This window comes from Loxodonta africana, chromosome 3, assembly GCF_030014295.1.
Source record: "Loxodonta africana isolate mLoxAfr1 chromosome 3, mLoxAfr1.hap2, whole genome shotgun sequence".
NCBI classification, from domain to species: Eukaryota; Metazoa; Chordata; class Mammalia; order Proboscidea; family Elephantidae; genus Loxodonta; species Loxodonta africana.
In genome coordinates this window covers 54,085,424-54,111,630 of record NC_087344.1, presented here as the reverse complement: position 1 = coordinate 54,111,630, position 26,207 = coordinate 54,085,424, and the positions used below count along the sequence as shown (strand labels likewise).

Here is a 26,207-nt window from a genome sequence, read left to right as displayed (position 1 = left end):
TTTACCAGGCTCCCCTAACTAACTGAAATTCTGACCTACCAATAGCAGAATGCTGGGCACTCGTTTGATGATAACTGGGTCAGTAATGAGATGACTCAGTGATAGAACGCTACCACACACAGACCCAATTGTGTGTTACTGCGTGTCATGATTCACAATAATGGTGGGTACCACTGGGGTGACACCTGCTGTGTGCTGGACATGGTGCCTGTGTTTTACATGCATTGCCTCAAATCCTTACAGGCATGGTAGCTATTTTAGTTCCCATATTTCAGATGAAGAAATTAAGGCTCAGGAAGATTAAGGTACTTGTCCAAAGCAAGAAGCAGAGTCCCAGAATCATACTCAGGTCTCTCTGTCACTGCATGCCTCTCTGTTTTTCACTGGGCCACATGCCCCAGGTCAGTTCTGACCTGGAGCTCAGGAGTCCTTGTTGCAGACTAGGTGCCCAGGCAAGACTATTCAAGGTCCTTGCTCAGTGGGACCTTGGTAGCCTCTCTCTGAACTAATAATTGCTGAGTCCTGAGTTGTTCTGAGCCTCAGCCCCTGCCTTCAGGAAGTGTTTTTGCTGAGTCCATTTAGATGCCTACCCATCCTTTCTGCTCCCATCCAATCTTGCCACCCACCACCAAAATGGAAAGAATGGGCACCTAATCGATCAGTTGTGCCAAGGAAAGGCCCCAGAGAAGGTTATCCTCTCAAGTTTTTGTTTGTTTTGTTTTGTTTTTTACAGTAAATGTGTGTGTGTGTTTATATACATGAAACAGTTGCCATTTCAGCATTCTTCACACGTGCAGTTCAGTAACATTAATTGTGTTCATCCTGTTGTGTAGCCAGCACCATTGTCTGTTTCCAAATCTTGTCCTTCACCTTTGACAGAAGCGATGAGCTCCCGTTCCCTCCATTTCCCACCCACTCCAGTAACCACTAATGACATTTTTATTTTGACTCAACAGAATCTCATTTTAAATTATGTCCTATCCTGAAAATATAGCAAAACCGTAAACTATCACAATGCTAATTCCCAGATGTCTTCAGTCATCTAGGACGGGTCTGCACTTTTTTGTAAAACGTCAGAAAGTAAGCATTTTAGGCTTTGGAGGCCATGTATATTTTTTTTGACACTCCTTTAAAAACCACTTTTAGCTTATGAGTCTTGAGGTGGGCAGGATTTGCCCTAGGGCTGGACTGTGTCCACCCCTGATCTAGGCATGAGAACGGAAATAAGAGAAACAAAGTGCCTGAGCAGCTGAAACAGTTTTCAAAAGTCATTGCTATGACTGCCCTGACAGGGAACACAACAGAGAGCCCCTGAGGGAGCAGGAGAGCAGTGGGATGCAGACCCCAAATTCTCGTAAAAAGATTAGACTTAATGGTCTGACTGTGACTAGAGGGACCCCGGTGGTCTGGAACTATTGCCCCAGGACAGGAACTATTCTCAAAGCCAACTCTTCAGACATGGATTGGACTGAACAATGGGATGGAGAGGGATGCTGGTGAGGAGTGAGCTTCTTGGATCAGGTGGACACTTGAGACTATGCTGGCATCTCCTGCCTGGAGCGGGGATGAGAGGGTAGAGGGGGTTAGAAGCTGGCGAAAAGAGAGAGTGGAGAGAGGGAGCAGGCTGTCTCATTAGGGGGAGAGCAATTGGGAGTATGTAGCAAGGTGTATGTAAGTTTTTGTGTGAGAGACTGACTTGATTTGTAAACTTTCACTTAAAGCACAATAAAAAAAAAAAAAAAGTTGCTGTTAGACTTAGTGTGACAATTTCAGGTCTCCACTTTGCAGAATGAATGGTTTTCTTTCATAGGAGACCGGATGTAACACATGTAATAAGGAAATTCTCTGTTTCCCTGAGGAAAAGTGATACTTCTCAATATGACAAACAAGCAAATGAACCAACACAAAAGCACAACTCTAAGGAAATGGTGGATGAATGGCCTTAAACATTCTGGTAGCCCCTGTATATCACTGTACAGCACAGCCTAGTGCAAAACTTAAAGTTTATAATGATAATAAAAATGTTTTTATTTTCAGAATCTATCATGTACTGATAATTTTAATTTTTATCGTGGTGAAATAAGTATAACTAAATATTTGCCGTTTTAATTGTTTTTACTTGTACAGTTCAGTGACATTAATTATTTTCACTATTTTGTGCACCAATCCCCACTATCCGTTCCCAGTTACACATGTTATCTTTAATCCTTTCAAGAACCTTTGGGGGAAGATAGTTTTTTTCCTCTTTTTGCAGATGAGGAAACTGGGGCTCCAAGAGGTTAAGTGACTTGCACAAGGCCCCAGGATGTAGAGGTGAAGAGCTAAGATTTGGATCCATGTTTGACTTGAAACTTCCCCAAATTACTGGTTTTCATGATTAGAATAAGTTTCATTGTTTAAAGGGTTCTTATACCTAGAACTTTCTCTCATTGTAAAACAGCTCCTTCTCTAATGAAGCTGAGAAATTGACTCATTTGCTGTATTGTAGTTTATTTGCAGTTATTTTTTACTATCTCCTTTTACTTGACCATGTGGGCAAAAAGCCAATCCAGCTATTAAACAATATTCCCAAATGGAGTCCATTTCATATCACAGTAATAATATAGATAATAAAGTAACCATGTTAATAATATAGTTACCAACCAATGACTGACCACTGTGTTAATGGCTTCATGGTCTTTATCTCATTTAATCTTTCCAGCAACCCCATGAGATAGGATTATCCCCTTTCGGAAACAAGTTAACATATTCAGAGCCAGCAAGTGGTGGAGCTGGGATATAAAATCACCGTTATTCAACTCTAGAGTCTAAAATGTATTCATTTTCTTGACAGACATTTGAGGGCTCACCTCTTAAGCTCTGAGGGTGCAGCCGTGTACATGCCAGACAAAGTCCCTTACCCCATGGTGCTCCCATTGTGGAAAGACAGTAGATAAATGCTCAAGTGAGTGCTACAGTGGGTGCATGACACGGAGTGACTTGCTGCTTTAAGTAGAATGGTCGTGGACAGCCTCTCAAGGAGAAGACAGCAGAGCTGAGGTCTGGTATCAGGAAGGAACCACCATGCCTGGTCTAGCAGGTGGGACCTGTGGAAGGCTGCAGGCACCTCCATCCACCGGCAAGTGTATATCTTCAGATTCTTTGAAATGGGAAGGTGGATTTGAAAGCTGGATTCAGGTGTATTTGGTCCCTTTTATAAGTGTACCTTGATTACATTCCCTGTGGGCCATCTCAGTACACCAGGAATACAGCTGATCTTTCAGCTAAACTTGAAGGTGGACATGAAGTTCCCCTTTGAGAATATTAGCTAGATTTCCACTCTCCAGGAGAGCCGGCCTGTTTTGTCCTCTTGTAAGTCAGAGGGGGCCTGCCTGGCCCCCTTCTCTTTGGAGACTGCATTCAGTATTTTTGTTAATTGGCTACATGATTAGATTCAGGGAGGGGGGGTTCTGATTTTTTTTTTATAGACTTAAATGTTTGGGTTGTTGCTGTCTTAATAAACTGATTCAGACATGTTGCCTTATGCAGCCATTTAGGGCCAGACCTGAGGAAGAGCATAATTTTGTCTCTGACTTCTTCTTTCTCCTTTCCTCTTCTTTCCATCTCACTTGAACACATGTGTAACGACATATGGATAGCCTTAAGCTTGTGCCTTCTTTGGGTCTTGATCAGCCTGTTATCGTGAGCATTTCCGCGTTATCATTAACCAAAACCAACCTGTTGCTGTTGAGTTGATTCTGACTCATAGCCACCTTATAGGACAGACTAGAACTGTCCCATAGGGTTTCTAAGGCCATAATCTTTACAGAAGCAGACTGCCACATGTTTCTCCCACAGAGCAGCTGGTGGCTTCGAATAGCCGACCGTTTGGTTAACAGCCAAGTCCTTAGCCATTGCACCATGAGGGCTTCTGGTATTATCATTAAACACTCCTCCAGATAATCATTAATCCTTACAGTAATCCTATAGAATAAGTGGGGATTACTCATTTAACAGATAATGAAACTAAAATGGTTAACTAAATGAATAGTATCTTTTATAAGGATCAGCACAAAGCTGGTTCCTATGTGGTAAGGTTAAAGATGTCCCAAATGTCTAACTTTTCCAGGCTGCTGAACCAATCCATCATCTCTAACATCAACTACTCCCTCACACCCCAGTACTCTCCCTCCTGTCTTTGGGTTCCCTAATTCGCTACAACATCTCAGAACTCACAAACCATATAAAGGAAATGGTTCATGCGGTTGTGGAGGCAGTCAAGTCCAAAATTCATGGGTCAGGCTTGGATTTCTCCCTGGCCCTCAGTCTCTTTCCACAGGCATTCAGCTTTCTTGCCCCGTGGTCTGGGAAGCCCACTGTGCTGTCTCCTACGGGTCTCTGCTGCAGATCTTTCTGTCTTTGGTGGTGATGGGCTCTCCTCTCTGCTCTGGCATTGGCTCTCTTTTAAGGTTAAATTGGCCAGTCCACTCTCTGGGCCACAATTATTTGCACAGCTCCATCCAGTCACCTGAGTGGGAGCCACAAGACCGTGGCCAGAAAGGCCAGATGTGATTTATTGCACCACATTAACATAGCTAGAAAACAGCAAGAGCTGGGATTCAAACCCTCATGTAACCCTTTACACTGCCCCCTGAAAAGACTCAGGTACCACACCATCTGGGTTAATGTACATTCTTAAGGTGGCTTTTAGGTCTTAATGACCTGTATTGCCGTATGCTTTTAAGTTTGCCTGTACTTTTCTCTGAAGGTAAATTGACCTGCTGGGGGGAATTGAGAGAGGGTTGATAGGGTGAGTTCCTGTCACAGGTCTTAACGGGTAAGGATCCAAGCCCCCAAGTGGGGAATCGAGCAGGACAACCCTAGACCCTGAGTTCTGTGAGCGATTGTTATGGTGGAATCCCAGGCATGGAAGGTGCTGTTCTCCCCAGCAGCAACAGGGTGCAACTTCAGAGGGGAGAGGAGGACAGGAGAGAGTGTGGGGTCTCCAGGTGGTGCCCACAGAGGCGGGCAGGGCAGGGAAGTTCCTTCATCCCTCTGCGTATGAAGGGTACAGGAAGACCAGATTCTTCCCATGTGACAGGAACCTCAGGCCACTGAAGGGGGGGTGGTGGCTAGATCTGTCATTTGGGGCACTGGAGCCATAAGTTTTAAACCACCCAGAGTTATCAGAATGTACTGAGGATCACTCGCTTCTGAGAAGAGATGTGAGAAACATTTTCCCAGCTGGACCACACATGGTGAGCCAGCCCATTTCTGTTCTAAAAATCATGAAAGCACATCTTTTTTTTTTTTTAAACAACTTGGTACATTGCTCACCTCCAGAAGTTCCCATTCTCACAGTGCCTTGTGAGGCTGTTGGTGGCCACTTCAGTGACTGTGAAGGGGCCTAGACATGAGCTCTTCCCTGTGGTCTGGAGCAGAGGGGAGTCAGCCGGGAGATAGGAGTCCTTGTCTCTGCCTTGAGTAGCACTGGCCGGTAGTTGTACTGGGTTTTCATAGGGTGGAGGGGGCAGTAGGACATGCCTTTCTCTTTATCCTTCATTCCTGCTGTAACCCCACATAGATGCCTTCCTGTAGAAAGACTCATTTGTTTCACCCCCACTGGATGAAGCTACAGAGATCTTCTGTGGATTCTTCTACCTGTCAGTGTTTGCCTTCCTTTCATGTAGGCAGATGGGCTCAGGCAAAGGTCGCTTAGTGAGAGGAGACATTCCACCCAGCACTGCCTCCCATCTGCTGGCTTCAGTCACACCAAGCCTCTGCATGAGGTGCTGGAAGACGGCCTGCATCTCAGGTGTGAGGAGAGATGCCCAGAGCCCCCAAGCAGATGTCCCTTTCCAGAAAGAAGAGCAATGGAAAAAACTCCCATTTTGAGAGCAGGACAAGACTTGATAGATAAGGCTGCTGTTTTCAGCCCACTCCAAAGTACAACCCCCTGTGGGGGCTTGAGGAATTTGAACAGCAGACTCATCAGCTGTATTGACCCTGTGTTTGGTTCCTGATGATCCCAGATGTTTCTGAGTTCTTAGATCCTGATGAATCACCGATGAGGACCATGTTTGACTTGTGCTCCAGCCCCTTGATGACCACTCACTCCTGAGTTCGGCTTCATCGGGGCTCAGCATCCTCTTGTGAAGGCTGTGCTGTAGTGGACTTGCAGTGGGCTTCGTTCTTATTTGATGGACGACTGGGAGTGGGAAGGATCCTCACTTCATACTGGGAGGGCCACACTGAACTTTGTTCACGCCAACATTTATCTTTTTGTTATCTTCTGAAGTGCTGGAGATTTGACAGAAATCAGGAAGAAAGAGGCCTCTAGTAGGGGCAGTGGTGGCTCAGTGGTAGAATTCTTGCCTTCCATGCAAGAAAGGCAGGTTCAGTTTCCAACCAGCATACTTCATGCACAGCCACCCGTCTGCCAGTGGAGACTTCAGTGTTGCTCTGATGCTAAACAGGTTTCAGTGGAGCTTCTAGACTAAGAAGGACCAGGAAGAAAGGCCTGGGTGTCTACTCCCAACACTCAGCCAGTGCAGACCCTGTGGATCACAACGGTTCAATCCACAGGTGGTCATAGAGATGACACAGGACCAGGCAGCGTTTTGTTTATTATGCATGGAGCTGATATGAGTTATGGGCCGACTCAAAAGCAGCTAATCACGACAGTGCCCTTTCTGGCTGCCCTCCTCCCCCTGCCATTGGCTTATGCATAAAGACTGTGGGGATGAATGTGTGTTGTCATTCAAATAGGCAGACACAGCCCCTGCATCCACTGCGGTGCCTGTGTGCATGGTAATAAGCAAAGTCTCTTGGTTCCCCTTCCTCCTTTGCTTGTTGTAGTGCTTATTCTTACTCCTTGATGATCTTAGAAAGATGAGTGAAAGGACACCTCAGTGAAAGAGACGTTAGTGAGTGTGCAGAGACTTAGAACTGAAGCATAAGCTATGCCAGGCATCCTAAGGCAGACACCATTCCTTTCCAGAGGCAGTGCTTATGTCTCCCCAGGGTCTTCTCTCTGCTACCATGAGAGAGAAAATCTTCATTAGTATCCTGAAGGGAAGACTTGGATTCTGTCCTTGGGCTCTGGGCTTTGATCCCAGGTCTGTAAAGGCTTTGACTTTGCAGGAAATTGGAACACATCATCAGCACATGGAACTGGAATGGTCAGAGTGATGGAGCTGGGGCCAGAGGATGAGTTCACTAGCAGGCCTTTCTGGGTTGTAACTCCTGTAGGGGCGTGACGTCCTCTTCTCCCCTTGTCTTGTGCACGGCATCTCTCAGTTTTGGATTAAAAGTTACAGCAATTGGGAACACGACTCAGTCCCCAACGTGGACAAAAGGTGAGTCGTGGCCCAGGGAGATGAGTTGTGTCCTGTACGATTCCCTTTGAGGTCCATCCATTCTTTGTTTACCCTTACTCCTCATTGTCTCACTGTTAGATCTCTTCTTACTCTCCCTCCTCCTCCAGCCCCCTCCCACACTTACGGCTTACCTTCTTTTCTGTCAAAAGTTAATGGCAGAGAAGGATCACGGTAGTAGTTTTCCTCCAAGAGAATTACTGTCAAGCAGGTGCTGATAATACTACCCAAACCGCCTTGTTTTGGGATCAAAATAGTCAGTTTCCTGGAAATGCTTAGGAGATGACAGACACATTTTGCTGGAGTGCTGGGGCTGGGTGAGGTTATTATCTAAAGCTTTGAATTTCATCACTTCTCTTCCCCAAGCCCTCCCACCCTGGTCCACAATATCCAGGCTGCTCTTCAGTCTTCTCTACCAGGCCTTCAAGGTGGTTTTCTACCTCTAATTCATTGTCCAGGCTCAGGCCAGGGAATGTCATTAGAACTTAACACCTGGGAGGGTGGGGAAAGGTAGCTGAAAGGGCAAACTCTTGGGTGGCTGGTGCGTGGGATCACTTAACATTCTTTTTTGGCAGGGTTGACTCTTTGCTTTTTTAAGCCGAAGCCTAGTATAGCTCATCAGTCACAAAACCTCATCACTTGACCTAAGGGATCCATCTTTTCTGGAGAGACTTAGAAACAGAGCCTCCGACATAGGGTAAGCACAGGCAGTTGCCAGGGAAACATCTTACTTGTGGTATGAGCCACTAGTTGGCTGAATGAACCCCAAGATCAGCACTTTGATTTTTCAGGTTGCCGGAGAAGACGGGAAACGTTCCTGCTCCAGGCTTCACGTTGGGTCTCGCTGTTGCCTGTCAGCCCAGGCTCTGCCCGAGACCAGATGTTCTAACCAAAGGGGCTGGCATTGCTTTCTTCCAAAGATGATTGCTCCCATCTGCACCAGACATCTTGCCCCGTGTTCTGCGATCCTTGGCTTTTTGGCTGGAAGCAGATAATACCTTCAAACATGTGGTTGCGATTTATTGGCCTTATAAGTTAATTTTAGTGGGTGTGCAATTGATTGAAATCAAAGCTTAATGAAGGCCAGAGGCTGGGGGGGTGAAGGAGCAGGGTGGGAAGCCATTTTGTGTTCTTCCTTGCTTCAGGTCTGAGATAATCTTCAAAAGCTTTAATTAGATTTTCTAAATCTGGAAGAAGTTTACAGAGTGAAACAAGGTTGGCATCACTGTGGCAGTCCTGGAAGTCCACTGGTCTTTCCATGAGTGGTCGAAGTGCTTGGTAGGCAGGCCTTCCCACCCTACCCTCCACGAGCTTCCTACCTTCTCTCCTTTTTCTGGGGCCATTTCAGAAGTGTGGTTGCTTCCACTCCTTCCTTCCACTCTTTATGCCTCTGTTCACATGACATGTAAGCAGTGCTGGCCTGCAAAGATCAGGACATGCATATTTGTGTGTGACGAAAAGTATGTTGCCTTGGTTTCCTGGGCCCTATTCTACATGTCCCCAGCTGCCTTCCCAACAGGCATCGTCCTGGGCCCTAGGCTCCACAGAGCTACCTGTTACTCTGGACTTGACCACTGAGCCCAAGAATTTCAGTATTATTAGTGTTTTGGGGAATTACAGATGGCAGGGGAAGATTTTCTGATGAAATAGAAGTAGCAGAAGTATAGGAAACCAGGGACTGATATTGGGGGGATGGGGTGGAGGGGAGGCTCCCAAGCAGGAGGCACAGATACCTTCCAGAAGAAGTCACTAACCCACATTGTGTCTGGGCTGCAGAATGAGGAGGGCCTTGGTTTTGAGAGAGACTTGGGATTGATTCTTTATACTGCCCTTACTCACTGAATGACTTTGGGCAGGTAAGGCAACCTTTCTGAGCCTCTGTTTTCTTACCTTTGAATAAAGTACCAGCCCTATTGCCTCATAGGGACTGGGGGGATTCAGTGAGGTGAATCTGACTCACACAGCATGTCCACTGTTTCTCCAAGCTGTTAGTGTAACAGGGTTATTTTAATTTTGTAGCCATTATCTGTATGGACTTCTTATATTCTGTGAGTTTATGAGGGTGGATATGGGGTTGTTTTGGTGGTGGGCTTGGTGAACTAGCAAGGCGTGTGGTGTTAGCAGCCACATTAGAGTTCTGGCTGTGGGTTCTGGTCACAGCCCACAGTGAGACCGCAAGCAAATCTCAGTCTCTAGAATGGAATCAGTGATTCCTACTCAGTTTACTTCTTCAGGATGCAGTGAGGACAGATAAAAACACTGGTAGTTCCCATCTCTGGTGACTCACCATCATTCAACAGGTATTTACTGGGCTACATGGTGTACTAGTCAGACCCAGCCCCTGCCCTCACAGGCTTCATGCTTTAATGAGGGGTGGGTGGTTAAGGGAAGTGCACATAGGAAAAAGTGAATATAACATTTGCAGGTATGTGCAAGTACTGTGTCAGTGCTGTGGAGAAGCAGAAACTGGGTACTGAGATAGAGAAAAGCAGAGGGAGAATGATTTAGGTAAGGGTGGCTAGGAAAGGCTTCCAGGGTTAATTGTAGTGGGTAGGCCATTGTGCAGAAAAGAGTTAACATAGAGGGACCGCTCTCCTTAGAGAGGTCTGTTTGCAAGGCTGACCCTTGGCTGGCATCTGGGAACTTGGATTTCCTGAGGATTCCCACCACCCTAACTGGTAACAGTGGTTCACTCTGCCTAAACTTTTCGTGCTAATAATATGGTTTAGGCTGAACACATGCTTTCCTCCTGGGAGTCCGGAATTTTGGTATGTTCTAGGCCAAGAGAGCTTATATGACCAGCCCCTGATGAAAACCCAGGACTCTGAGTCTCCAGTGAGCTTCCCTGGAGACAGGGAAGCTCTTACAGCTCAGTGCTGGAGGAACTAAGTACATCCTGTGTGACTGTTGGGAGAGGACTCTTGGAAGCTTGCACCTGGTTTCCTCCAGACTGCACCCTTTGCACCTTCTCCCTTTCCTGATTTGCTTTGTATCCTTTCACTGTAATAAATCACATTCGTAAGTGCAACTCTATAGTGAGCCCTGTGAGTCCTCCTACTGAGTCATTGAACCTGAGGGTTGTCTTAGAGAACCCCCCACAGCCACGTAACCTGGCAGGGAGGGTGGTAGAGACAGTGCTCTGAGTAGTCGGAACTGCATGTCAGAGTCCCAAGGTGGGGAAGAACTTGGCTGGCTCCAGGATTGTCATAGTGAATGAAGTCACGGGCGTGGGCAAGCGGCAGGGGAGAGATGCCAAGCCATTGGTCAGACCCAGGCTGTGGATGTTCCAAGTGCATTGGGAGCATTTCCGGGGTACAACAGGCTCTGACATACAATTTAAGAAATTCCCAGAAATTCCTCTATAAGCAATTTGGAGGCTAGATTGGAAAGGCCAGGAGTGGAATTAGCCTGACCTATTGGTTAAGAGTCTGGAGCTTCTTCTCTTAGCCTGGTCGCTTGAGAGCTGTTGTTTAAGTTTACCCAGTGCTTTCTGTCTCAAGAAGAGGCAGGCCAAGTTACCTTCGGCTCCTGGAGTCACAGCCCCACTGGGAGGTGGGTGAAAGCACTGAGCGATTAATCATGAAGTAATGTTCAGGAATGTTCTGGGGCCGGATGAGACTGGGAGGGATCATTTGTTTCGCACTTGCATCCTCACCTTCTGCCTCTTCAGACAGGCCCATATTCTTTTTTCCCACACCCAGAGGTAGGACCTCTTCCCAGGTTTCAAGATCTCCAGAGGCACCTGTGACAAGTACCACTCGCTGTATTTCTTGTGCTCCAGGGAGTAGTCTCTGGCTTCCAGCTTGTCAGCAGTATAGTTAGCATTTGGGTTTTAACATACATTACTTATATCTTTAGTCATGCATACAGGAGCCTCTGAGGACCCACCCTGCCTGCTGTGGAACTCTGACTTGCCACAGTCTTGGGCTCCTGTGAAAGTGCTGGAAGCAGTTAATGGAGAAACCTAAGTTCACCTCAGTCGTTTGTTTTAATTGAATGAGGAGAGGGGTCAGGAAAAGCCCTCTCAGCCTTTGCGGGGAGTTGAGTCTGCTTCCCTCCCTTGCAGTGACTTTCAGATCTCTTCCCACTGCTGCCCTTAAGCAGGGATCTCTGCTACAGCTTCTAGAGCCCCGAAAGAGGGGGTCCAGACAGGTCTGCTGCTGTCCCCCACCGGGGGGGCTGGTGACGGGGAGCATCACTGCAGGCTCCCTTCATCTTGCATCCCAGGGCCGCCGTCCAGGGTCTGGGTGGCTTGGCATATGCTGATTTTCGTTTGCTAAAAGAAAAGTTAAATGGAAAACAGGAGTGAGCGGAAAATAGGTTGGTTTACCAACATGACTCCCACCCCCTACCCCCAGCCCCCGTCAGCATCAGGGACTCTGATTCCTCCAGAATTCTTGGGTTCCTGTAACCATATGGCACACGATCACGCTTTGGTTTGCATGGTTCCATGTGCTGGGGAGAAGACAGCCTGCAGGAAGTGGGTACCATCTCTCTCCAGTGGTCAAGCTCCTTCGTCCTGCCAGGGACTTTGTGTTCCACCAGATGAGGTGCTTCCAAGGCTCCTGGCAGATCCCTCTTTCTAGAAAGCTGCTTTGTGAACTATCAAAGATGTGTGGTCTTGCAAAGGCTCCTGCAGTGGCCCCCTGGCTGCCTTATTGAGCCAGAGGACCCTCTTTTCCAGAATTCCCAATTTAGGACACCCACTGGCATGCCCTGGATTCCTGGCCCCTCAGGGGACCCCTCCTTCCTACTTTGGCTTTTCCCTCTACCCTGAGGCAGCGTGATGTACAGTGTTGTGGCTTCATGCTGAACCAGCGGCCCCTGAGAGCCATCTTGCCACACTACATGCAGTACCTCCCACCATGGCTGCGATGTCTCAAGGAGGGCAGGCAGCCTGGCATAGAGACAGAAAGTGGGTCACCCAGACTGGGATCTGGCCCCACCTCCCCCACTTCTTAGCTCTGTGACTTGGGCACATTCCTTTATCTCTCTAGGTTTCTATGTCCTTAACCATAAAAAGGATTGGCCATAATATATGCGAAGCACCTGACACTGATGAGATGGGTTCTCAAAAGTGGTGATGGCCTTAAACTCCAGAATGTCTTCACATCTCATGAGATGGGCTAGGCAGTTCATAGGGGCAGGAGATGGTCACATGGGTGTCTGAGTGTGGAAAAGTTGGTCACATCCCCCGCTTCGGCCTCCGGGAAGCTTTTTCGAACTGGCTTAGCGGCCTCTCCAGTGACACCATTGTTTCTAGTGAAGTGCTGCAGGGAGAGGTCTGCATTATTTCTGTTTAAGTAAAAAAATAAAAACTTTGTAAAGAGAGGCCATAAAGCCCTGCAGCCACAGTCCAGATGTGCACTTCTAAGTGCAACTGGCATTAAAGTCACACGTGCCTAAGCTGATTGGTATGTTTGCTCAGGGGATGGTTGCACCTGTGTGTACTGGAAGGCATCTCCGCAGAATACCTGTCCCGTGTCCACAGGCAGACTCTGGGACACGTTTCATCAGCTGCAGTGAAAACAGCTGGTCTAAACACACAGACAAGGGCAAGGGGGTTGCATCGTGAAATCTGGATGTGGCCAGCCCATGAGCTAAGTGTTGATCTTTCTGCATTTTGTGCGGAGCCAAGTACAGCCCCAAGGCTGTGAATCCGGGACTGCTCACAGAGCAAGCAGCACCTTGTGTTTCTCATGCGATGCTTCCCGGGCAGTTCAGAACACGTCAAGGTTACCTTCTCCCCTTCTCAGCCCAGAGAGAAAGAACCTTGTGAAAACAAACAGCCACCGTTGTTGCGTGCTTGCTTACTCGGTGCCAGGCACATGGTAGGCACTTTAGGGCCATTATCTCATGCACTCCTTGTTGTGTCTCTGCAAGGTTGTGTCACAGATGCACTCTTTTTTTGTTGTTTTGTTTTCCCTTTTTTTAAAAAACAATTTAGTGAGTTTTTAGTAAAAGTTTACAGAGCTAGTTAGATTCCCATTTGACAGTTTCCACACAAATTGTTCAGTGACATTAGTTACATTTATCACAGTGTGTCAGCAGTCTCTAATTGTGTTCTGTTTGTTCCCTTTCCAGTACTCTGGTTTCTCTGCCCCCTTTTCTTCTCATCTTTGCTTTTAAGAAACTGGTGACCTTTTGGTCTCATACTGATGGTTTTTAAGGCAGGCAGTGATCTTATGGGTAATCTCCTTTATTTTGTGTACCACTCTGCTATTTCACTAAAAGGTGATCTCAGGGGATAGGCTGTGTTCTAGGTTTAAAGAGTGTTGTAAGGCAATAGTCTCAAGGGCTCCTCTCTTCTCTACTGTTAAGTTTGTCTATCTTTTTTTTTAATAATTTGAGTTCTCCATATTTTTCTCCCAGTCTGTCTGGGACCAACTACTGTGGCCCCAAACAGGTCAGTCAGTGGTGGTGGTACCAGGCACCATCTAGTTCTGGTCTCAGGGTGGGTGAGGTTGTGGGTCTTATAGACTTGTTTCTTCTCTACACTTTTTGTTGCTTTCTTACTGTCTTACACCTGGCAAGTCGAGACCCATAGTTGTGTCTTAGATGGCCGCTCTCAAGCTTTTAAGACCCCAGGTGCTACCCACTTCACTAGGATATAGATCATGATTTTTGTGAGCTATGTTATGCCAATTGACTGAGTTGCCCCGTGAGATTATGGTCCTCAGCCTTCCAGCCCAGAAAACCAGTGTTATGTCTGAGGAGTATCTGTATTTGTGTCTTCGTTGAATATATGTGCCTGCATCCACTTATTTGTTTTTACACATACCTGTAGGTGCTTCTGTCTGTTCTCACTACAGGTGCACTCTTAAATGGAGGCTAGTACTGCCAGCACAGAAAGGAGGACCCCTGTTTCCCAGCCTCTCCTCTGCAGCTCTCCATGGGCTTTCCAAGCTGTACCCATGGGCAGCACCTGGGTGCTTCTGTTGTTGGACGCGGATACGTTCAGCGTCTCCATGGTGGCCAGTTTGGAGGCGACCAAAAAGGAATGTTGGTCTGCACTGTGAGGAAAGAAGCCAGGTTTTAGATGCCTCTCCAAGCAAATTGGAGATTTTTTTTTTTTCCTGGGGTGGAATTGAATTGCTCCCACATGTGGGTAGCTGGTACCCTTTTTTATGTGTTAAGGATGTTAAGGATGATGAGAAAAACAAACTTATTGCTGGTAAGTTGGTAAATGGCACCTGGGATTTTCTTAAGTTAGAATGGAACAAAAAGGGCAGAACCTCAGTCATTGGTGGAATGGCTCAGCCTCTGGGTTTTATTCTCCCTCCCTTTCCCATAAAATCAGTCATCAAGCACTGGGGTTTCTGGGTGTTTGAATTAGTACTCACATTGCCTCCCCATGTTTGTTGTGACCACGTGCCAGCTAGTGGTAGAGTGTCTTGTGACTATTTATCACAGGTCTTGCTGCTACTCTTTAGTGAGGTCTCAGAAGCAGAACAGACTGCATATGTAGTGGAAGGAAGAATCTCATGAAATCTTACATCTTTGGCCCTTTTAAGGGCCAGCGTTCCTAGTTGGCCCTGAGTAGTAGAGAGATTCAGCTTGTTTTAATTGCATTTTAAAATCTTTTAAATTGTTAGTCTAAGTACTTCAGCTGGTGTTTTAGCCAACCCCACCTTACGTATTCTCTTCTGTCTCTCTCATACACCCAGCAGCTTCCCTTGTCTCCAGTCAGAATTGAGCTGTGGGCGATCCCACCTTTGTCAGGTCCCCCAACTTGAGAGAAGTGTCCGGACTATAGCCATCCTTTCAAGTTGACTGTCAGTTTCTCCACAGAAGCCTGTACTCCAGCCTCCAGTACTCCCTCTAGAAAGTATTAGAATTCTGGCACAGAGACCTGGCCTATACAGTTTAGAACTCGATTGTATACTCATTTGTCTTACACCTTAATTTTACATATACTCACATATATGAATACCTCCAACGCAGGGGGGCTTGGATGAGGATAGAGATAGCAACAGATTGAGAGTCCCAGAAGATAAGCCTTATGATGAAATGGTGAAGCCATGTCTGTGAGAATTACATATACCAGGGATAAGTGGAAAGTGACTTTTGGGCCCAATATACCGTGTTGGCAAGTGTAGGATGTGTGGGGGACAGTTTCATGGCAACACATAAGAAAAAAAGATTTTGATTGTGACAACTAAAAGCTAAGTGTGTATGTGAGTGAGTTGTGATTGCCAAGAAAGCTAAGTTGGTCTTGAATTCCTTGGTGGAGAAGCGGCTTCTGCTCTGAGAGATGTGATAGTCTCTACTGTGGATCGGCCAATGTGTAGATGTGGCGTGATTTTCCATTCTCATACCCTTAAGAAGGACATTGATCACCTGGAGTATGTTGCAAACGAGGATAACCAAGGTATGGGACTTAAATCATGTTTTATGGGCAAGAATATAAGCAACTGGAGATGAATAGGCCAAAAAAGAGAAATCTTGGGATTTGTATAAGCATCTTTAGATTTTTAAAAGGGTTGCTATGAGAAAGGGGACATTAAGTTCTTATTTTGCGTGATTCCAGACAGCAGTTAGACTTTTTCACTCAGTGTCCAGAAGGAACTATTTGAATTGTTCAAAACTGAAATGTTTGCCTTGGGGTATAGTGAATTCTCTGCCATTGGAGGCGTATAAGCAAACCCTAGACAGAGAATTGATCACATGTTAGGAATGTGCCCTGTGGAGCTCAGAGCTGGCCTCACATAGGACCTGGTGCAGCCACCAAATCCTGGAGTATCAGAGCTGGGAGGGCCCTAGCAAGCCCCTGGCCCATCTCCTTCATTTTACAAACAAGAAAGCAGTCTTTGGCACGACAGTGGTGCTGGGTAAATATTTCTTGCCTCCTCTTGCCTTTATTTAATAAAGCCAACTGCAGAAGAAACCTCCCCCCCACATTCCTGCGTCTATGAGGCATACTTTAATGTCCCCCGTGACTTTTCTGGGTCTGTGGGTGACTGCCTGTCACTCAGCATTGTGGATGTCTTAAGCCACACATCCTGGTCTACTAGAACCTTCTGGCATGAGTCCAGTCTCTGTGAACGTAGCCCAGCCCAGCCCAGCCCAGCCCAGCCCAGTTAATGGCTAAAAGACCATGTCTGAGTGAACCCAAGAACCAGAGTTTGTTTCTAGGCTGGTACCGGAAAGCCACGCTCCCAGCAAGTCTGTCCTGGCATTGGTTCTGTTGTGGAGGGTGTGGCATGTGACCAGCGACCTCTTGGGGGCCTCTGTACCAGGACCACAAATCCAGCTATTCTCCCAAAGACAATTTGAAAGGAAGGAATAAAGGCCAACTTCAAAGTCCATCCCAGCCCCATCTTCCCTGTTACATTTGCAGTCTGGTGTTGGCCAAGATGGAATTGGGTAATTCATATTAGCAGCTCAGATTCCCCAAACAAGTTTCCATTCTAGGTCTCCCCACGCACCTCAGCTTCAAACACTCCATAAAGTTTTCGGAGCTGAAATGTTTCCTTTTCTTTTTACTTTTGTGAAGTAGGTCATTTTGACTGTGAAATATTTTTACTTTTCCCTTTTTCCCTCGGTTTTCCCAAAGTCTTGTGGCTGAAGAATTACGGACATAGAATCTGTGTATGTGGCAGTGTCATTACTCAACTGGAAGAATGATTTTCAGGGAGAAATGACATAGTAGTCTGAGAAGAAGAGAATTACTGGCACATAAGGCTTTTTATTCATCCAAGTTCAGGGTTCTGACTGACAATAGAGTATAAACTTAACCAGCTTCTTGATTGTAATTGAGTGTGCTGATAAATAGCCAACCCCACCTGAGGGTCTCATCCTTTGCTCTGGGATCCTCCAGCACAGAGGTATCCCTGGTGACCTGATCTTTTAGAGTTTATGAAACCTCTGGCTGTTGTAATCAACATACTATTTTTCAAATGGTTAACTTAACAGAGCCAACCCGGAGCGGCCCCATCTCCTTAGTCCCAGCTGTCCAAATTCTTTGTAATTCCGTTTGTCTTAGGAAACGTTAATATTTGCTAGGAAAGTCGTGAAAGCTACCAGGGCTATTTGTGGAACCAGTGGCACTTGGTTGAAGCATTTGGCTCTTCAGTGAACAACAATAAAGAGGTGATTCCAACATGGTTTTTCGGGGTAGACCTGTCATTTCACCCACTCCAGATGTTTCTGGAGCTTTCAGGAGCCCCACTAATTCATGTTTAAGATGTATCCAAGGTGACTTCTCCAAGTCTCCCCACAGATTGTGGCCTGTGTCATTCTGCTGTCAGAGAGCCCTGATTTTAAGTAGATCATTTTCTCTTATCACCGTATGTGTCGACTTCAGCCCTGTGCTGCCATAACTTTCCTTCTAAAAAAAAAAAAGCCCGTTCTCTCATCTTTGGGCCTCCGTGTTTAAAAGATGTTCTCCTTGCTATGCACTTGATCTGAGAGCCCACTACAGCAGGAACTCTGTGCCCTCCCCCTTGAGCCCACGTCAGCTGAGCCATGCCAGCCGGGACTGAGCAGCCATGCTCCCTCCCTCCCTGGGGAACTGGGATTGTGAAATACCGAGGCAGACAGAGCCCACGGCGAGCTTGGGTTTGCTCCTCCTGCAGCCTCCTCTCAACGCTTGGCCACATTTGATCACTCATTCACATTGACGTGCAAGGCTCAAGAACCAGTCGCTGGCGATGGTAGAGCCACCTTATTGAAATAGAATGTTAGCATTTAAACAATATTAATACTATTTGACTCATTAAATATACAAAGGCCAGTTAAAGTGCTTCCATGTGTGTGCTGTTAGTTCTGGCGGGCAACTCCTCAGATGGCTTCATGTGGTTTCAGACAACATTTTAGCACATTCTTAAAATACCCACAAAAGCCTTTATGTAAAAACTCATAAATGTGAACCCCATAAAAATTATTTTTTTTCCTGTTTCATGTCATTATGATCAAAGTACAGTAGGTAAGAATAAATTTTCAAAAACTTGTTGAGATCCCTCTTTAATTAATGCTTCACACGCAGAGCAAACCCATAAACCATGTAATGGGGGGACTTGCTGGAGGGGCTGGTGTTTTGGGGACATTCTGACCAGACCCTTTCTAGCTAGTCCTCAGTCCTTTGCTCTCTTTGTCTTGGAACATCAGGTTGAAACTTGTGGCGCTCAAGTCCCCAGAGATGCCTTTTGGTGAATGGAGGGCAAGCCCGGTCTTGAATGTTGTGGTGTTTGTGCAGTACCTGTGGAGGCTGAGTTTCCGCACGTCTGCCTCACCTCGGCAGGGAAGGCCCCAGTTCAAAGAGGGAACAGGTTTAAAGTGAGAGATCAACAGGGTGTCCTCTAACACTGCTGCCATCACTTCTTTATTAAAAGTCAAATCAACTGTAAATTAGGATACTACTCAATGGAATACGATTCCCGCTACAAAAAACCATTATGGCGATCATGTGATTCCGTGGAAAAGTGCTTCTTATGTCTATACACCCAGGCCAAGTGAAAAAAGCGGAACGCAGCACGGCACCGTTGCTGTGCTTAGTTACATAAAAATTATGTGTCTGTACAAAGACTGGAAGGGAATTTGGAAAAATCAGATTTGTGGGAAAAGTTGATTTATGGTATTCTGGGCTAATTTAAAAATTTTTTTTTGTACTGTTCTTGCAATCAATTTTTTTAATTTTGGGGAAAAGAATAGTTACCCACATGGAGGTCAAAATTGAGCTTGGCATTTTTAGCCTCCCTTGACCCCAGCATCTTGAAACTTTGGACCTGGTTGATGTGGCCTGCAAGGGAAGCTGTGAGTGCCAGGGAGAAGCTGCTGAGAGTGAGAGCCAGACCAAGGGCAGGACGTTGGTGTGGAAATGACCAGCTCCATCTTATAAAACATTAATGCCAGTGTTGTATTTTTCTGGAAGAAAACAGAAAATGAAGAGATGGGACTGAGGAGGATCAGCATTAGGCCACCTGTTGCTTTTGAACTAGTCACCGTGTGGTGCTGACAAAGGCTGTCAAGCCCTTAGGGCTCCTCCTGGTTTCCTTCCAGGGCGTCCTGACCCAGCTTCTCCCCATATTCCAGATCATAGAAGGGCAAGCCTTTGACAAAAACAACACCGAAGCTCTGGTGTTTGGAGCCACATGAAGATTGGGGCCACAAACTGTGAGGGAGTGGAAGGGTGAAAATGCCCACTGGGCCTCAAGCCTTCATTCCAGGATGGCCAAAGGAAAGAAAGAATTATCGGCCCATACTTTTCTGCCAGCACAAGAAAAGCCACCGTTTTAAAAGCTCTTGTTTTTTCCCTTTTAATGTGAGGCTGCTCTCCCTCCAAGTCGACTGGAATGGAAAACCATGTGTTAGAACCCGGCCATCTGTCACCAAATGAGTGGTATTAGCAAATCTGTTGTGGGCTGCTCCTCCCTCTTTGGTGCTGGTGTGTCTCATTAGTTAACCTGTGAACTGAGGGAGTCACCGGAATCCAGGAGAACAAGCCAGAAAGACTCACTGAGCCGTGCTACCAGCTCACCTGAGCACAGCAAAGCCTCGAGGCCAGCAAAGGCTCTAGTCTAGAGGTGACCAATATACCCCCCATCTGCCCCAGGAGTGTTCTGATATGGCCAGCTATGTGCTCATGCTCAGCCCCTCTGGGGCAGGGGTTTGAAGAGCGACTTGGGACAAAAGAAAGACTTCAGGAGTAGAGTTCGTGACTACCCAGCGCAGGCCGATTTCCCAGAGATCACCTTGAGTGGCACTGCGTCTGGGTGCCCCATGGCCATGTGCTCGCTCACTTGAGCTTGTCCTCTCATGGAACTCCCATGTGCTGCACTTGTCTATAACCAGGCCCTGCCCCACCCTCCACTATTTCAGCAACGGTTAGCCCAGCCTCTGGCAACTTGATATAGCCATGTGTCTTAGTCTCCTAGTGCTATTGTAACACAATTCCACAAGTGGATGGCTTTAAGAACAGGAATTTATTCTCTCACAGCTCAGGAGGCTGGAAGTCAGAATTCATGGTGCCAGCTCTAAGGGAAGGCTTTCTCTCTTTGTCGGACCAGAGGGGAGATCCTTGTCTCTTTCAGCTTCTCTTCCTTGGTTCCTTGGCAATCTTCATATGGTGTGTATCTTCCCCTCCGTTTGTGCTTGTTCTGTGCCTAATCTGCTCTTTTTGAATCTGAAAAGTGATTGCCTTAAGATGTACCCTACACTGATACGGCCTCATTAACATAACAAATAGGAAATGCCTATTCCCAAATGGGATCATATCTACAAGTATACCCGTTGCCTTCAAGTGGATTCTGAGTCATAGTGACCCTATAGGACAGAGTAGAACTGCCGCATAGGATTTCCAAGGAGCACCTGGTGGATTTAACTGCTGACCTTTTGGTTAGCAGCGGTACCTCTTAACCACTACGCCACCAGGGTTTCCATCTACAAGGACAGGATTTACAACACGTATTTTTCGGGGACACAATTCATAACCCCATCAATCAGTAGTCACCGAGCATCTGCTGTGTTAGGCCCTGGCAGGGCTGCCCTCACAGAGCGTACTCTTCAGTGGGAAGGCAAAGTTGTGAATTTAATTTGATGGTTTAATAACAGTGGAGAATGTGGCGATGGAGAAGTTGGGACAGGATGTGGTGACACCAGCTAATGGCTGGTCCCAGAGTCCTGAGGGGATCCTGGAAGGGAGGGGCCGGGGCAGCTGACCTGGGTCTGAAACCCCTCGGGCACTCAGTGGGTCCATAGTGGGTTAGAGCGAGAAGATAGAAACAGCCTGAGCATGCTGCCTTGTATGAGTGGGTGCAGGGTGGGGGCCACGTCCTTGTTAATGTTTGTCTCTTAGTTTGTCGCTGTTGTATATCATGTACTGAGTTTTTAAAAAATGTTGGTTTGAAATTATTTCAGACCTTCAGTAAAGTTGCCAAAGAATACAAAAAATCCTTGTATACCCTTCATCCTGATTCTCTAAATATTAACATTCTACCACGTGTGTTTAATTATCCCCCATGCCCCAGTATATATGAGCATGTATATACAGACACATTTTTTAAAATTATATAACAGCTTTATTGAGATACAATTCACAGACACATGTTATTTATTTTGGTGCTTACTTTTCCATAACAAAAATAGTAACAGCGATTTGTCAGGCATCTACTTTTCCTGTATTATTTCATTTTAGCCCCCCAGCAGCCCTATAAAGTAGATGTTATTGTCCAGTTTTACAAAGAAGCTAAGGCCCAAGTCCACACAGCTAATACCAGGCAGCCTTCAGAAAATAGTTGGTAGATGAATAAATGCATGAACATAGCTAGTAACTGGAGAAGCTGGGGCTGGAACCCATGTCTGCCCAACTCTTGGAGCCTGTGCTCACCCTGGTGTGCTGTGTTGCCGGCCTTACCAGCTGTCCAGCTCTGAGCTTCTGCTCACAGACATAACAGCCTTCCTCGCTGCTCCCAGGATGCGCCTCTGTGTGAAGCAGCAGCAGTGACACTGGGCTAGTGGGGCTCTGAGAGGCAAGAGATTTGCTGGCAAAGAATGTGCTTTTTTTTTTTTTCAAGAACAAGAACATCCATACACCCTTTAAAAAAAAATAAAAGAATGTGTTTTTACCATGGGAGGCAAGATTTTCTGGGATTCTGCTTGGTTACCAGCAGAATTTGAGAGACTGTAGTATGTAGTATCAGTCTGTTTCCGCCGATTCTCCACCATTGGCTTCTGAGCCCCTTGGATGGGTGTGCACGGTGCAGCCAGCCACAGCAGTTGACCTGGGTCTCTTGGATTTGGAATCCTAGCCTGATTTCCTTCCTCCTTGCCCTTTCTTTCCCTCTTCCATTTGATCTCAGCTAGGAAACTTTTCCATGTCAAGTCAAACATGAAAAGAAGCTACTTCCCATGCCGAACCTTCACTGCTAGCGAGGGTTAGGCAGCAAGTGGATCTTAAAGACTGACCGTTGGAAGCCTGGTATACCCTGGAGGGGCCTGTGGCTGGGAAGAGTGTGTGAAATAGCAATCCCCAAAGATAAAGCTATCAAACAGTAATGGTTATGTCAGTGGTAATAAAAAGAAATAGCTACCATTTATTGCTACTGTATGTCACACACTGTGCTGGATCCTTGACCTATGAGGAATCCGAAGCCCAGAGAAGTTTAGTCAGCTTGCCAGAGGTCACAAAACTAGTTTAAGTGACAGAGCTCAATTCAGATTCATCTTTGTGACTCCTAAGCTCGTGTCCTCTCTGTTACCCCTCTCCCCCAAGCCCCCTCCTACACACACACCAACAGATGTTCAGGACACATCCAAGGATCAACGCTGGGACCATTGCAGGTCGTTTGCAGACCACTGTCTGAGTCCTTAATCTTAGATAGACACTTAGACGAATCTGCCGAATGACAACCCTGGGCCCTGGGTTGATGATCTAACTTGACACGTTTAACATCTAATGAGCGCACGGGCCTGTTTCCTGCAGGTATTTTGAAGGCGGCGTCTCATCTGTCTACCTCTGGGATCTGGATCATGGCTTTGCTGGAGTGATCCTCATAAAGAAGGCTGGAGATGGATCAAAGAAGATCAAAGGTTGCTGGGATTCCATCCACGTTGTGGAAGTGCAGGTATAGCCCCCAGCAGCTGGAGACTCAGGACCTTTAAGCGCAGGTGCCACACCGAACAGTGCAGCCCATTCTCTAGCAAGCACTTCTTTAAGGGTGGATACTATGATATATAAACCCCTGCTAATTCCTAAAATTGCCCTGAAGCCATTTGGATAAAGATAAGTCACAGTTACAGCAGTCATTGATGATGGTAAAGATCCTAAAAGGACTTAGTACACGTAATTTCTGATTCTTTCCCTTTAAAAACCAGTAGGAAATTTAGAAGAAAAGTAATGTTGTGGTAATGATTTAGGAAGGGACATGGTAGAGTGACCCTTCAAAGGGGCCCTTTAGGCTCTCCTTGGGCCTTGGGGTTGTGCCCAAGACATTTTTCTCTGTCTGATCTCTCTCTCATCCCTCCCAGGAGAAATCCAGTGGTCGCACTGCCCATTACAAGTTGACCTCCACAGTGATGCTGTGGCTGCAAACCAACAAATCTGGCTCTGGCACCATGAACCTCGGAGGCAGCCTTACCAGACAGGTAGAGTTACCACTTATAATCCAGTTGCCAGTGCCCACAGATGCCAGCCTCAGAGCTGGCCTTATGTAGAGATGAGTGAGCTGTTGCCCCCACAGAAGGGTCCTGGGGCAGCCTCTGTGCCTAACATCGTCCCCCCACAGGCCTGATTGATTCCTGAGATTCACACATGGGAGACTATGTCTTTGAGTCAAGTTGTTTACATTAAAATGCTCCTGTGATGTTTAACACATATTGCTGGTCACACTTTAGAATAAAATAATTTCTCAATTTTGGCAGAGATCATGTATTGGGACTTATGGTTGCAAATGACAGAAATTCAAGTCTAGCTGGCTTAAGCAAAAATGGAAATGGGTCAGCCCACATAACTGAGAGGTTCAGACTTCAGCATGGCTAGGCCTAGGACTCAAATGATGTCATCATATTGTATCTTGCTCTCTCTACATGGTGACTCCTGGCAGTCTCTGACTTACATGTTCTTACCCTTCGCCGTCCTGTGGGAAAGAGTTTCTCTTTTATAATAGGTCTACCAGAACCCCAGAGACATCTCACTGGCTTTGATTGGGTCACTTGTCCATCACAGAATCATTTACTGAGGTGGGAGTAGGGTGAAGTGGTCTTCTGATTGGCCAGAATTGGGTCATGATGCTACCCATGTTGGGGTAGGTAGGAAATGGGTGTTGATTTCCTAGAGGAAAACCTGAGCACTTTTCACAGTAGAGGAAATAGTAGATACTGCAGACAGTAGACATTGGACACTGGTGGAGAGGTGTTCTCTGCAGAGAGGGAACTAGCGGATATATCTTACGGTGAGTGTGAGGCGGTATAAGGAGTGACAGCATACCCAGAGTGTTGGTCTAGGTGGTTGGCAGCAGACACAGCTGCTGAGCGACAGTAGTCAGGGTCCCCAGAAAAGAGAGAAGAGGCTGAAAGAAGAACAAAAGGTATACACAGAAGAGGAAGTGTCTCCTTTAAGCAACTGTCTAACCTCCCTACCCAGCAACCTAATAGCATCTCCCTGGGGCGGGTGCCTGAAGGTGATATAACCAGAAAGCCCTTGTGGAAAGCCTGCTCTCTGCTTGGCTCTGGCCTGTACACGCAGCAGTGGCTCCCAGGATGGAGCTGAGTGACATTAATGAGAGCCCTCCAGTGTAGGCTCAAGCAGGGCACTTTCCAAAACTTAGGGCACGTGTTCATCTCATCAGGAGAAAATTATTGGCCAGGCTGCCTGAATCGCAGGATCTTGAAACCAGAAGAGTTCAGGGTCACCTAATCCAGCCTCTCAACCTAACAGGACCCTTTCTGCAACCGCCTGCCCCGCTTGGCACTTCAGGAGACAGCCCATTCCTTGATGTCAGCCTCCATAGAAATGTGGCCTTCAGGAGAGAATTGTCCTCCAGAATGGGACCTGGGTGGAATTGCTTTGGCTGGTCTTCTCACAAGTTAGCGTGCAGTCAACTAAAGGGCCGTCCATTGGCACCCCACCCCATCTCTTTCACATGAAGCCATCAGGTGCCAGAGATTTCCCATTCTGCCCTTGCACAGTCAAATTTTTTTTTTTTAAAACACAAATAGATTTTATATTTATCCTCCTTACATCTTGTTATTTTTTTATCCAGTCTGTCCATAACAGTTCATGTGAACCTTGGTTCCAGCCATCCAGTCATTGACTGCTCCATCCAGCTTTGCTTTTTGCCGTTTACGAAGATGACTCTTATGTCTTGATAACCAGAGCAAGGCCAAGTTCAGTGCCCTTCAGCATGGCCACCAGAGACTTCCTTAGAGGAAGATATCAGTCTGTTGATCATCTTTCCTGGGGTAAGCTTGTTTAGGCTGCTATAAATCCACTGCCTGAGTAGGCCTTCCCATTCTCAAGTGAGTGAATACCCTTTGGCCTATGTGTAGTTGAGCACACCTGCACACAAGCTGGCTTTCTTCCAGAGTAGGACAAGGTGACTGCGGGTTTGGCCATGTTCACTCCCCCCACCCTGTTCAGGTTCACCACATCTCTGTACTGTAGGCACATCTTCCTGCAAGACACAGTGCTTTGCAAGATGCCCCAGGTACTTGAATGCACATTAGAATTTGAGAAGCTCTGAGTACCTTTTTCTCACCCATCTTCTTATAGGTGTCATTAGCAGCCATTTCCGAGGTGTGCCGCCTTATAGGCTGTGTCTAAGGTGACCGTGGAGCTTGGCCTAGAAGGCACAGCCTTCTCCAAACAGGCTTGTCTTGACTCCAAAGTTGATGTTTAATACCCCTGACACCCCATGCCAAGGGGAGGCCTTCAGCTTCGTGCTGGTGCACTGCTGTGGGTGCCTCTGTGTAAAGCAGAGAGGACCTGCAGACCAAGTGCAACGTGGCCTCAGGAGACACAGCATTTTGCTCTCAGAGAAGTCGGTATTGGCAGAGATTCAGCCTCCTTGAGAAGGTCCTTAGGGCGGGCCTTCTTCCAAAGATAACTGTCTTAGTCATCTGGTGCTGCTGTAACAGAAATACCACAAGAGGATGGCTTTAACAAAGAAATTTTTCTCTCACAATCTGGTAGGCTGAAAGTCCAGATTCAGGGTCTGGGCTCCAGGGGATTTCCCTGTTGGCTCTGGAGGAAGGTCTTTGTCATCAGTCTTCTGCTGGACTAGGAGGTTCTCTGGGCGGGAATGCCGGGTCCAAAGGACATGCTCTGCTTCTGGCACTGCTTTCTTGGTGGTATGAGGTCCCCCTGTCTCTCTGCTCACTTGTCTTTTATGTCTCAAAGAGATTGGCTCAGGACAC

General features: G+C 46.7%; 1 protein-coding gene across 3 annotated transcripts in view; it reads left to right on the top strand.

Annotated features, from left to right (window-relative positions):
* The window catches only part of CAPZB (capping actin protein of muscle Z-line subunit beta), a 168,854-nt gene that overhangs the window by 128,443 nt on the left and 14,204 nt on the right, over window positions 1–26,207 (top strand). For all 3 annotated transcript variants that reach the window (XM_010593052.3, XM_064281384.1, XM_023551995.2), the window contains exons 5-6: window positions 22,777–22,918; window positions 23,322–23,438. In XM_010593052.3, the coding sequence (XP_010591354.1) occupies window positions 22,777–22,918; window positions 23,322–23,438 (259 nt within the window). The remainder of the gene's footprint in view (window positions 1–22,776; window positions 22,919–23,321; window positions 23,439–26,207) is intronic.